The sequence below is a fragment of the Grampus griseus genome (genome assembly GCF_964374135.1).
Source record: "Grampus griseus genome assembly, chromosome: 11".
Lineage (NCBI taxonomy): Eukaryota > Metazoa > Chordata > Mammalia > Artiodactyla > Delphinidae > Grampus > Grampus griseus.
In genome coordinates this window covers 5,742,640-5,754,684 of record NC_139005.1, presented here as the reverse complement: position 1 = coordinate 5,754,684, position 12,045 = coordinate 5,742,640, and the positions used below count along the sequence as shown (strand labels likewise).

Below are 12,045 nucleotides of genomic sequence, written 5' to 3'. Positions count from 1 at the left end.
ATTTCACGCAAGAGCCCCAGCTGCTTGCTCAGGCCAGCACTGAAGGCAAACAGCTTCTGGGTGAAGCAGCAGGTTGGGTGGGAGGGGCTTCTGCCAGTGCCATCCCGCTCGCCCATCCCCCGCCCGGACCCCGCATTCCGGATTTCTCCGCACGCAGTTTTATTTTCAGAAGTGGGGCTGCCCCACAGTCAGACTTGCGGCCACACATGAAATGGAGTCAGGGTCCTGAGGTGGGAATCGCAGAGGTGTGTGGAGGAACGAGGCTGGCAGTGATGCAGGATGAGAAGAAGGGGGGACGTGTGTGGATGTGGGGTGTGCACCTGGCTACCTCTCTCTGGTTTCAACTTCCACACTTCCTCAGGCCAGTGCTCCCACCCTCCCTACCTCCTCAACCTCCTTTCCATACAGGGATGACAAAAGCTACGGCTGGAAGTTTACTTCTCAACCAGGAGGCTAAGTGCGTCACGCGCATGCGCTCCTATAACCCACAGCAACCCCAGGGGGTAGGCACCAGCTCCACACGGCGACGGGCAAATCCAACCCAGAGCCACTCTGACCACTAGGCAGCACTGCCACAAAAGGCTGAGGGCGACCAAAACAGAGAACCCCCCCAGACAGAGAGACCCCACCCAGGGGGAGTAGAGGGAACTTGGGGTTACCAGGAAAGAGAGGCACGACTCAGGCCCCAGACGTCGAGGCCCCTGAATGAAATGAAGCCACGCTGGGTCAAGCCTGGGTGCCCACTGCACACTTCCATTTCCTGACTCCTGTTTTGGGTTGTGTGGGAATGTCCTTTGCTCTAGGCCCTGGGGGCGGGGCTGGTTTCATAGACGGAGCTACTGAAGGGACCTTTCTGGACCATTTGCTCCAACCCACTGGTTGTACAGATGAGGAAACTGAGGTCTGGAATTCAAAAGTGACCTGCTCAAAGTGAGCTTAGGGCAGAGCTGGACTAACACACAGGTCCCTGAGCTCTGGTCCAGGCCTCTGTCCATGTTTCCGTGAGGCCTGCCTTAGGCCTGCGAGACACCATTTCTTGGGAACTAGAAACTCCCTGCTATTCCCATCAGTGAGGGAGGAGACGGGGTGAGAGGCAGGGAACAAAGGGGTGAGGGGGTGGGTAGAATGTGAAGGCCTTGCTCCTGGCCTGGACCAGCCCCGGCCCCCACTGTACAGCTGAGGCTGCCCCTTTGGCATTGTAAAATGTTTCCCCATTGAAATTTTTTGGAGGGTGGGTAGGCAAAGAGGTCTGAAGGAAACCCAGAAACAACTGAAACAGAGCTGGGAAGTTAGGGTCCTGGGGGCACTGGAAGAACAGCCTGACTGCTGGCTTAGCTGCGGGCACCAGAGGCCCTACTTGGGGAAGGCAGGCAGCGCAGGCTCTGCTGTCACTGAAGGTCCCACAGGGATGAGACTGGGGGCCAGGGAAGAGGTACACCGCTCCCCTCCCCCACCCCAATCACCCCACTGCCGCTGAGGTGGGCTTCTCCTCTCTGGATCCCTGCTGGACCACCCCTCAGCATCCTCTGTCCATGAGGTACTGGTGGCCCCTAGCCTCCCAACTCCTGCTCTTCAAGGCCCACATCAGGTCCCAAACACCAAGTTTATAAATTCCTGGTCTCAAGAGAGAAAGGGAAGTGATGACATCATAACAGTCCAAGCAACCAGTTCCCTCAGGTCATAGCTTCTCTTAAAAGTTATTTTTTGAGAGCTTGTTGCCCCCCTCCTTTCATTCCCGCTCAGCTAGGTACAGCAGCAGGTGGTGATGGAAAGCGTGCTGAACTTGGAGCCAACCAGACCTGCCTTCAGACTTACCTCTGATGCTATCCTGCCACATGACCCTGGCTGAGTCGTGGAACCTCTCTGGGGACTAGTTTCCTGGTCATCAGTAAAATGGGGAGAATGTTACCTGCTCTGGCTATACAATGAGATTTGCAAAAGGACTTTGCAGTAACACGCTGCACAAGGGGATCATGGTGTTCCTTTATTCCAACACCTCCTAGAAGGGAGATGAGGGCTTCATCTCTACAGGGACCTGAATACAGGACGACTGAACAATAAACGATTCAGAGACATGAAGCTACTGCTGACCCCCATACACCACCCGTTACCAGGTCCCCTTGTTGGTTTTGTGATGGAGATGGAAGAGGACAGGACTTAAGGGACCTAGGGGTTGGGGTATTGGCTGGGTTCCCGTGACGCTGGGCAGGTCAGCCCCTCTCTGGTTCCCGCTTCCTCGCTGTGAAGAAGAGGCTGGACTGAATCACCTCAAAAGTCATTTCTAATTCTATACCCAGCCGTTCCTAGAATGAGTCATTTCTGTTTCAGATGACACAGCCCATCAGCAGCACCTAGCTCAGGCAGGGGCAGGTCTGGATACAGTGGGGTGGCAGGCAGGAGTCAGTGAGAGGCTGAGCAGATACCTCAGTGGCCTGGGAGCCTCCCGCCAGGCTCCTGCAGGTGCCATGGGGCGGGTGGTATGGAGGCAGCCTGGGAGTCCGTGGGTCCCCACGCCCCAAACCCTCACACAGCCTAGGCAGATAGCTGAGGAGTAACCAAGAGACTGGCAGGGGAGAGACGGTGCTAGGGAGGAGGGAGAGAAAAACTCCTTAAAGGACAAGGGCGGGGTGGGGCGGGGCTAGTCAGCCTTTGACGTTCTTTCCTAGAGCTGGAGTTGGAGACGGGCGGAGCCAAGGCTGGCAGCTAGCTGGCTGGCAGGGACACCCGGGAGGAGGGGGTGCCCACCACAGGAGGGTCTCCCTAGAGCAGGCCTTGGGCTGGGCAGGGCACACCTGTGCACTGTCCTCACTGGAGCAGGTGTTGGGTGTGATGAGTCTTGCAAGGGCAGGTCAACCTCATACCCCGTCAGCTCCAGAGAGAGGATTAAATCTCAGGAGGTTTTCCCTGGGGTTCACGGGGAAGCAGCTCCAAGGAAATAAGCACATTTTTGTTACAAGCCTCTGGTGGCTCGCCCCTGCTTCTACAGCCGTCTCTATCGAGAGTGGCACAGGGCCTGCCTTTCCACATGCTTTCCTGACTGCAAAGGGGCAAATACTGTCCACCTGTGAGCAGGGGATGTGGCCCGTGAACCAGGACACCAAAGTCCCCTATTCCTTGCCTCTTTCTTGGGGTGGCCCCTTAATCCCTCAAGGAGAGGTGCGGAGGGACCACTCCCCTTCCCTGCCGGCCTTAGCCTTCCCATTTGCAGACAGGCTGAGAGTGGCCGGCAGCGGGAGTCCTGGATCTCCCTGGCCTGCGTCCTCCCCAGGTGACAGTCCACTCCCTGTGGCCCCGTCCGGCTGCTGGGTGGGCTGGCGGGGAAGGGGGTGAGGCCGGCACCTTATCTCTCCCGGAAATGGAGAAACAGAGGACTCATCCTACTGAGGGCGCCGATAGGCATCTGCCCCACCCCTCCCCAACTCTCCCGGAGTTCTCTCCAGCTCAGATACTTATCGCTCTTCGGGGGAAAAAAAAAAAAATCAAGACAAGCTAGTCTTTCAGGTAGTTTCGAGGGAGCTCGGACTTTCTCACGCCGGCTCAGAATCAGTCTGAGAGCATGGGGCCTGAAGGTTCCCCCTCGGGGGTGGAGGAGGGATCCCGACGCTCATTCAGGGACGGGGCCCGGGACGCTGACACCCGCGACCTGCACGCCCCTTCCTCTCCGGCGTAAAGGTGCCAACAGACCTTCACTGAGCTCCTCCGGCGCCACCTTAGTCCCTTGGAGGGTCCGCATCCTCCTCTCCCCGCGGCCTCGGCCACTCGGGGGGACCACACCCGGGTCACGAGCTGCACTGCCCGCCACAGTCCCCTTCGGCCAGGGCCTTGAGTCCCCAGCAGAGGGGGTGCTCCGTTTCTCCCTCCTGCACTCGGAGGGGATCGGGGTGGGAGCAAACACCCCCCCACACACCCCCGGTTCACTAGGGCCCCGCGCCCCCTGCCCGCCCCGCTTCGGACCAGCCCCGGACCAACGCGCCCTCCCAGCCCGTCTCAGCCCCCGCCGAGAAGCCAGCTGGCGGCCGCAGTGCCCTCTCCTCCCGCCAGGAGTCTTCCCCTGCGCAGGCGATGCCGGTGACCGGCAACCCCGACCGCGGACCGGGTGCCCGGGGTGGACAGGTGGCCCCGGAGAGGATCGCGCGGCAGTCGCGCTCACTCACCCAGAAGATGAAGTTAAATCCGAACAGCAGATATTTGATGCACTTGGTGCCTCCTTTGACCGGCATGGTGCACGCTAGACTGGCCTGGGCCGGACTGGTGTGGGACGTGGGCGCTTGAGGCCGGGACGGGCGGGACCAGTCTTCGGACCGAGGTGCTGGCGGCTGCGGGTTGGCCTCAGGACTGCACTTTTAAAAAGTGCCACTCCTCGGGCGCGCGCCGCCGCGGTGCGCATGTGCCGGGCCCCGCCTCTGCCCCCGCCCTCGCCCCCGTCCCCGCCCCACCTGCCCCGCCCCGCCCCGCCCAGGTCCGGTGGCCGCAGCCCCTCCCGCCTCTGGCTCGGCCCTTACCACCGAGTCGGCCGGCCTTGACTTCCCGCCATCCTCCCCGTTTCCTCCCAGCAGTCCTGGGGTCTTTCCAGTCAGTCATCTTCGGCTGCTTTCGTCCCGGAGTAAGTGGAGGCCTCGCCCTTCCGGTTGTCCCCTGGTTTCCGTCCTTCTCGAGCCCTCTGCTTTGGGAGACCCCTTCCCCGGTGGTCGGGGCCGAGGTCCCTTAACCCCAGGCCGGCTGCCGCAGAATGAGGGCTCTTCTTGCTTTGGCCTCGATTTAAACAGAAGCTGCCTGGCCTTATGTCTCCCTGGGGCGGCTCCTTGCAAACCTTCCCTCGTGAAGCACACTATTACTCGGCACAGCATGCGGAGCAGGAGGAATTAGAAGCTCGCCGTCCAGGTGGGAAGATCGGTCGGAAGCTTATGGGAGTAATTCTCAGATACCATCACTGAATAGTAATATGTCTGAGGGCCGGGCAGTCCGGGAGTGCTTCCTGGACTTGAGGTTCAGATGGCCCAGAGGAGAAGACAAAGCCTGTGGCCTGGCTTCTGTTCTTGCCTCTACTCCCCGTCACCCGCGCTCTTGCCCTTTGACTCTGCCCACTGCTACCTCTTTGAAGCTCCAGTACCAGAGTGCTTAGGGTGTTTCTCCCCCGCTCAGAAATGTCCCGCAAATGATAAATGTTGGCGAGGATGTGGAGGAAAGGGAACCCTCCTCCACTGTTGGGGGGAATGTAAGTTGGTGCAGCCACTATGGAAAGCAGTATGGAGGTTCCTTAAAAAAATTAAAAAGAGAACTACCCAGCAATTCCACTCCTGGGTATTTATCCAAAGAAAATGAAAGCACTACTTGAAAATATATTTGCACCCCTGTGTTCATTGCAACATTATTTACAGTAGCCAAGATAGGGAAACAGCATAAGTGTCCATCAATAGATGAAGGGATAAAGAAGATGTGTATATACACAATGGAATATTACTCAGCCATAAAAAAGAATGAAATCTTGCCACTTGCAGCAACATGGATGGACCTAGAGGGTATTATGTGGAGTGAAATAAATCAGAGAGAGAAAGCCAGATACTGTATGATTTCACTTACATGTGGAATCTAAAAAACAAACGAATATAACTAAACAGAAACAGAGTCATAGACACAGAGAACAAACAGGTGGTTGCCACAGGGAAGGGGGGTAGGGGTAGGAGAGAATTACGCGAGGGAGATTTAAGAGGTACAAACTTTCACTTACAGAATAAATGAGTCATGGGAATTAAATGTACAGTGTGGGGAATATAGTCCATAATTATGTAATATCTTCGTATGGTGACAGATGGTAACTAGCTTGTCATGGTGATCATTTTGAAATGTATAGAAATATCGAATCACTGTGTTATGTATCATGAACTAACACAGTGTTGTAGGTCAATTTATACTTCCAAAACAAGCAAACAAACTCAGAAAAAGAGATCAGATTTGTGGTTACCAGCGGTGGGGAGGGGAGGGGAAGGGGAATTGAGGAAGGTAGTCAAAAGGGACAAACTTCCCGTTTTAAGGTAAATAAGTACTAGGGATGTAATGTACAATATAATACATAATTAACACTGCTGCAAGTTATAAAGGAAAATTGTTAAGAGAATAAATCCTGAGCTCTCATCACAAGGAGAAAATATAAATATTTTTCTGTTTCTTTAATGTATGTGTATGAGATGTGGATAGTCACTAAACCCACCGTGGTAATCATTTCATGATGTATGTGAGTCAAATCACTATGTCGAACACCTTAAATTTATAGAGTGCTGCAGGTCAATTCTATCTCAGTAAAACTGGAAGAGAAGGATTCTTTCTGCAGCTCTCCACATTCAATGAGATAAGTTAAAATTCCTCATCTTGCATCTGTAGGGGACACTCTGCCCTCCCCAGCACCCCAGGTCTGCACCTGGCATGTGGTGTGTGCCCTCTGGCTGGCCTGCCTTCCTATCTTCACTTGTAGAAATTCTATGGCCCCTTAAACATTCCTTTCCTGTTTCTCACCAGAGGATGAGGAGATTCCCCCTACTTTTGAAATCCCAAAACCCTTTCGTATTTTTTTCAAAATGAAGTTTCCTTTGGTGGTTTTTTTTTTTAAATTACAAAAACAAAACCTGCTCAATTATGGAAACATCAGAAAATACCAATAAGCAAAAAAAAAAAAAACCCCGTAACTCAAAATAATACTCACCAGAAACAGCCTGCGTTACCACTTTAAAGTACATATTTTGCTCTGTTTACTATCGTTGTTAGATCTGTCTCATTGATGCATTCATTCAAAAACACCTTTCAGTATCCTGTTATGTCCTTAGGGCAGGAGGGGGATGAGCGTGTTACAGGAGGTCAAGGAGAAAGGCTTAAAGGCCAGGGGGGCTTAAAGGAGGGGCCTTTGACCCAAATTGGAAAGCATGCTGCAGAACCCCAGGAAAAGTGGTTGCAATCATGGGAGAATCAGGCAAAGCTGGGGCTGGGGCCGTCTGGGGTCTAGGCTGGAGCTCACAGCTGGGGGAGGCGTGTAGGGAGGTGAAGGTGGGGATGTAACTAGAGGTGCCTCATGGTCCTGGACTCTGCAAGCGGGAGTGAGGGGTCACCGAAGTGTTTATAAGCAGGGAACCTGTGCTTTGGGTAGTTGGGTGGCTGGTGGCAGGGGGCGGTTGGGGGTTGAGGGGAGGAGCAGGCAGGAGGCTCCTTGAGGACAAGGACCATTGCCTCTATCTCCAGGCCTTGGCTCAGAGCTTTGGGGGGTTAGACTGAAAGGTGAGGTGTATCAGGGCACCTGCAATTGGGGAGCGGGGCAGCAGGAAACGAAGGTGAGCTGGGGACCCGTGGAGGTACGTTAGGAGGCTGTGGAGTAGTTCAGGTGAGAGACCAAGGGGTGGGGCAACGGGGTGGAGGCTGGAGAGAGGGGGGCAAACCAGGAGAGGGGGTAGCGAGGGCAAGATCAGAGTCAGGCCAGCTGGAGCCGAGGAGGATTTCATTCATTTCTTCTTCCAGTGTTTCTGGAGAGCCTGCTCTGTGTCCTATACATACCCGATGCTAAGACCCCTGTGACACTGCCCTGTTACCTCACCATCAGCCAATCAGAGAACTGTGCACGAGCTGATCACAGACCCTGCGACCCTTGTCCCTTGCCTGGCTTTAAAAAAGCTTTGCTGAAACCCTTCGAAATCCTTCCTGGAGCTTGGGGGTTTTTTTTAGGGCGTGAGCCACCCATCTCCTTGTATGGCCCTGCCCTGATAAACCTTTCTCTGCTCCAAACTCCGACGTTTTGGTGTTTGGCCTCACTGTGTGTCAGGCACACGAACTCGTGCTAACAGGGGGAGATGTTGCCTAGGAAACAGCAGGGGCTGGGGCGTGTACCCAGGTCTGCCTGAGCTGGGAGAGGCTTCCAGCGAGGGGGACACCGCAGCTGACTTTGGAAGGTGGGCCAGCAGACAAGGCTGGGGAGGGAACTCCAGGCAGAGGGAACCATGTGGAAAGGCACAGGCACAAAACCACAGGCAGCTGCTGGGGAAACCACCATAGTGGGTGAGACAGGGAAGGAAGGAGGACTGGGAAGGAGCAGTCACGGAAACAAAGTTCCCTAAATGTGGCCAATAGTGGCCACGGGCAGAGGAGTCTTGATACTCTTTCCTAGGTCACTGCCCCTGACCCACCGTGGCCAGGGATGGCTGGGGTCCAGCAGGGTGTGGGATGCTGAGGCCGGAAACCAGACAAGGTCTCATGGTGCTGTTGGGAGAACCTGCCTTGGGAGAACAGGTCTAAGGAGAGAAAGGATTTTATCTTTTTTATATTCTACTCTCCTCTCCCCGCCCCACCTCCTCATTCACAAGTCCAGATGGGAGGAGTTGAGCAAACATTTAAGCTTATAAAAGAAACTCCTTCTAAGGGTAATTGTGAGCACTGACTGAGGTCATCCACCTGCCACTGGAGTGCCCAGGGAATGTTGGCTACTGTTACTATTACTGTTACTATTTACCCTCAAGAAACCATTGGTGGGAGAGGGCTATGGTGAAACATCAAATTACGTACAATCGAGGAGTCCTGAGAATGTGAGTGAGGAGATCTGAGTTCTGTTCTTGATCCCACCCTTTGGTTTATTCTGGACAAGCCACCTCCTCTGTCTGGGCCTGTACAGTGACATGTTGAATTAGGAGATATCAGGTCCCCTCTGTTGTGTGGTGCCCTGAGCCTCCGCCCCAAAGTGTGTTTGTTAGAGGCCTTTAGTCCTACAGGCAACCAAGAAAGGGAGCAACGGAAAAAATATGGTTTTGCTTTAACTGGAAGGGGAAAATCTGGGTAAGCCCCTGAGTCAGAGATCACATGAAGGCAGTGAGGCCTTCCAGGCTGTGTGGTGATGGAGTGGGAGAACTTTTCCTCCCTTCCCTCAGGGCATCCTGTTTCTGGAAAAACTCCTGCCCTGGCTGAGGGTTCACTCTGGCTCTTGTGCCCCACCTGGTGGTAAGATTTGAACACAGGGCTAGGGACCTGAGGACTGGCCACACCCGTCTTCCTGGGCCCGGTCTTGCTTCCAGCTATGGGAGGCGGCTGGAGAACCCACTCTCATGGGCCACTAAGGCCTCCCAGCTGCCACACTGGTGGCCATTTCTCCTTGCCATGACCCTGCTGAACAGCCCTTCTTTCTGGACACCTCTCCCTTGTTGTCCCTGGGGTTGTACCACCCACCTTGGTTCACTCCCTTCCCTTCTAGAAACGTCTTTGCTGCGCCTCTTACTAAGCTCAAATGTCACTACTCCGTGAAGCCTTGAACACTCGGTCTTTTCCTCCACGGATTACCTTGTTTGGATCTCCTGTGTGACTCACTGGGCTTCATCGTAATCTCTCCTGTGTACACATTTTGGAGGCGAGCTCCTCTAAATACACGTGCATTTGGTTAGTTTCTGTGTTCTCCAAGCATCCAGTCCCTTGCTGGCCCATAGGAGCCGTCTGCAAACTTGTGAAAAAACTGCCAGGGAGTGGGTCTTCCTCAGGCATGGCTCCTCTGTCCTCTGCTCCCCTCTTTCCCTGGACGTGCATCCCCACTTGTTCCTCCCACCATTTTTCTTTTGCGCTTAAATTCATCATGATATCTGAGGGCCTGTAGAGCATTTCCCTAACCCTAATGTCCCCGCAAATATGCCCACATCCTAACCCCCCAAATCCGTGAAGATACTACCTTCCATGGCAAAAGGGATTTTGCACGTGTGATTACGTTACGATCTTGAGATGGGGAGGCTATCGTGGCATGTACTCATGGGCCCAGTGTAATCCCACGAGTCCTTAGAAGAAGAGACAGGAGCGTCAGAGCCAGAGAGGGAGACGTGGAGGCGCAGGCCAAGATGGGAAGGACGCAGGGCCGCAAGCCAAGGAATGCAGGCAGCTCCAGAGGCGGCAAGGAAGCAGATTCTCCCCTCGAGCTGCCAGAGGGAGCAAATGTCATCCTGCCAACTCATTTTGGGCTTCTGACCTGCAGAATTGTAAAGTCATGTGTGCTGATTTTAAGCCACTAAATTTGTGGTAATTTGTCACAGAGTCAATAGTATACGAATAGGCATCTCAAAATAAACATCAAGATCAGACTTCATAATCTCCGAGGGGCTCCCTACACAAGAAGCCGCCTGCCCTTCTCCTTGCCCACACCCTCCGGTCAGCCCCGAACCCTCCTCTCACCTGGGATCCCTCTGCTCCTGCTGGTCCCACACCTGGTCACTGAATGTGCTTCCTGCTTCCTTGTACTGTTCCCGTCACCGGTAGAAGGTGCCACTGAGGCTGTCCAACTTAAAAATGAAGAAGCAAAGCCCAAGGCAGGAGAGACTGATTTATTTTGTTTCTTATTTTTTTCTCTGTTCAAATGACAGGGTATTACTGGATTGTTGGTGTCATTCAAAAATTTTTTATCTTTTTCAAGGAAGTTTATTTATTTATTTATTTATTAACTGAAATATAGTTGATTTACAGTGTTGTGTTAGTTTCCCAGGTAGGTTATCACAAAATATTGAGTAGAGTTCCCTGTGCTCTACAGTAGATCTTTGTTGGTTATCTGTGTTATATATAGTAGTATGTATATGTTAATCCCAACCTCCTAGTTTATCCCTCCCCACCCAAGAGATAGGGATTTAGAGAAAAGAGCAGACCTCAGGGCTTCTGAGTCCAGCTCCGTGTTGATAGCTCAGCTTTCTCTCCACCTGCTCCACCCAAGATGGGGCCATGTCCTCGAAGCCCTTCCTCAGTCCCAACAACTGTCCCATCCTCCTACCCGCGTTCCTGTCATTCACTCATCCAGTCTGCATGCATCACTGGACCGACTGCCTTGCCGTGTCACTGGGCTTGGGCTGCCTTGGGCCGCCCTACCCCCACCATAACTTCTTTTCAGTGTGTTGAACACACGCGTAGTCCTTGTGGGGCCACCCATGCAGAGTATGGAGTTTATGAAGATTTCACGGAGAACTGGATGAGGGGTGACAGCTTGCATGCCAGAGAACACCATTCTCAAAATGCTTTTTGGATCTTTCTTCAAGCTTCCATTCTGTGCAGCCACGCCTGCCTGGTCTCCTGCACCCCTGCCCAGCCCCTGCCAGCCTCTGGCCCTCGCCCTCCGCTTCATGGGGAGCAACGTAGCTCTCACTCGGCATTTCCAGTCTGCATCCTCCACTTCCCACTACCCCAGCTCAGCAAAACAAATCATATTTCTCAGGATCTGTCCACTTCAGGAGATTGGGTGGGGGGTGACGAAGAGTTGTAAGTAACTAATATTTTTTTTATTAATTAATTTATTTTTGGCTGCGTTGGGTCTTCGTTTCTGTGCGAGGGCTTTCTCTAGTTGCGGCGAGCGGGGGCCGCTCTTCATCGCGGTGTGCGGACCTCTCACTATCGCGGCTTCTCTTGTTGCGGAGCACAGGCTCCAGACGCGCAGGCTCAGTAGTTGTGACTCACGGGCCCAGTTGCTCCGCGTCATGTGGGATCCTCCCAGACCAGGGCTCGAACCCGTGTCCCCTGCATTGGCAGGCAGATTCTCAACCACTGCGCCACCAGGGAAGCCCCAGTGACTAATATTTAATATCGTCTTTTTGTCGTAACTCCTAAAGCTTTGCTTCGCGCATTTTTCCTGCTCGAAAACCTCTTGGGCTCCACTTACTGCTAAATTGTTTGCCATCACACTTATCACCTTCTAACAGAGGAAAGAATTTTCTTAGTATGTGTTTTGTTTATAATCTGCCTCCTTCCGCAGGAACGTAAGCTCCTCCAGAGCAGGGACTGTGACTGTCTTGTCCTCAGAAGTATCCCAAGGGCCTTGCACAGTACCCGACACACAGCAGGTGCACAGTAAATATTTTCTGAATGTATGAAAGGCTCATGTCCTAATTCTAAGCTCATCATAAAGGCCCTCTGCTCTCTTGTCACAACCTATAGTATTTACAATTCTGTTCCCTCTCTTGGGACACCGCATGCACACCCACACCTATGGCTGGGTTCCCACCGCCTCTTCCCTCTGCCCCAGTCCCTGGCCCATCCTTTTCTCTTCTCCCCCATAAGCAGCCC

The 12,045-nt window shown here is 53.6% G+C and overlaps 1 protein-coding gene and 1 long non-coding RNA gene across 4 annotated transcripts in view; one reads left to right on the top strand and one right to left on the bottom strand.

Annotated features, from left to right (window-relative positions):
- The window catches only part of CD9 (CD9 molecule), a 35,826-nt gene extending 31,477 nt beyond the window's left edge, over positions 1 to 4,349 (bottom strand). Inside the window, exon 1 of the mRNA XM_082665528.1 lies at positions 4,155 to 4,349. Within this exon, the coding sequence (XP_082521654.1) occupies positions 4,155 to 4,220 (66 nt within the window). The 5' untranslated portion in view covers positions 4,221 to 4,349. The remainder of the gene's footprint in view (positions 1 to 4,154) is intronic.
- Positions 4,350 to 4,513: 164 nt separating this feature from the next.
- LOC309830286 overlaps positions 4,514 to 12,045 on the top strand; it is a 37,096-nt gene continuing 29,564 nt past the window's right edge. For 2 of the 3 annotated variants that reach the window (XR_014297466.1, XR_014297467.1), the window contains exon 1: positions 4,514 to 4,603. This is a non-coding gene — a long non-coding RNA (uncharacterized lncRNA). Of the gene's footprint in view, positions 4,882 to 12,045 lie in introns of all 3 variants that reach the window. The other variant, XR_014297468.1, reaches the window with a different exon arrangement.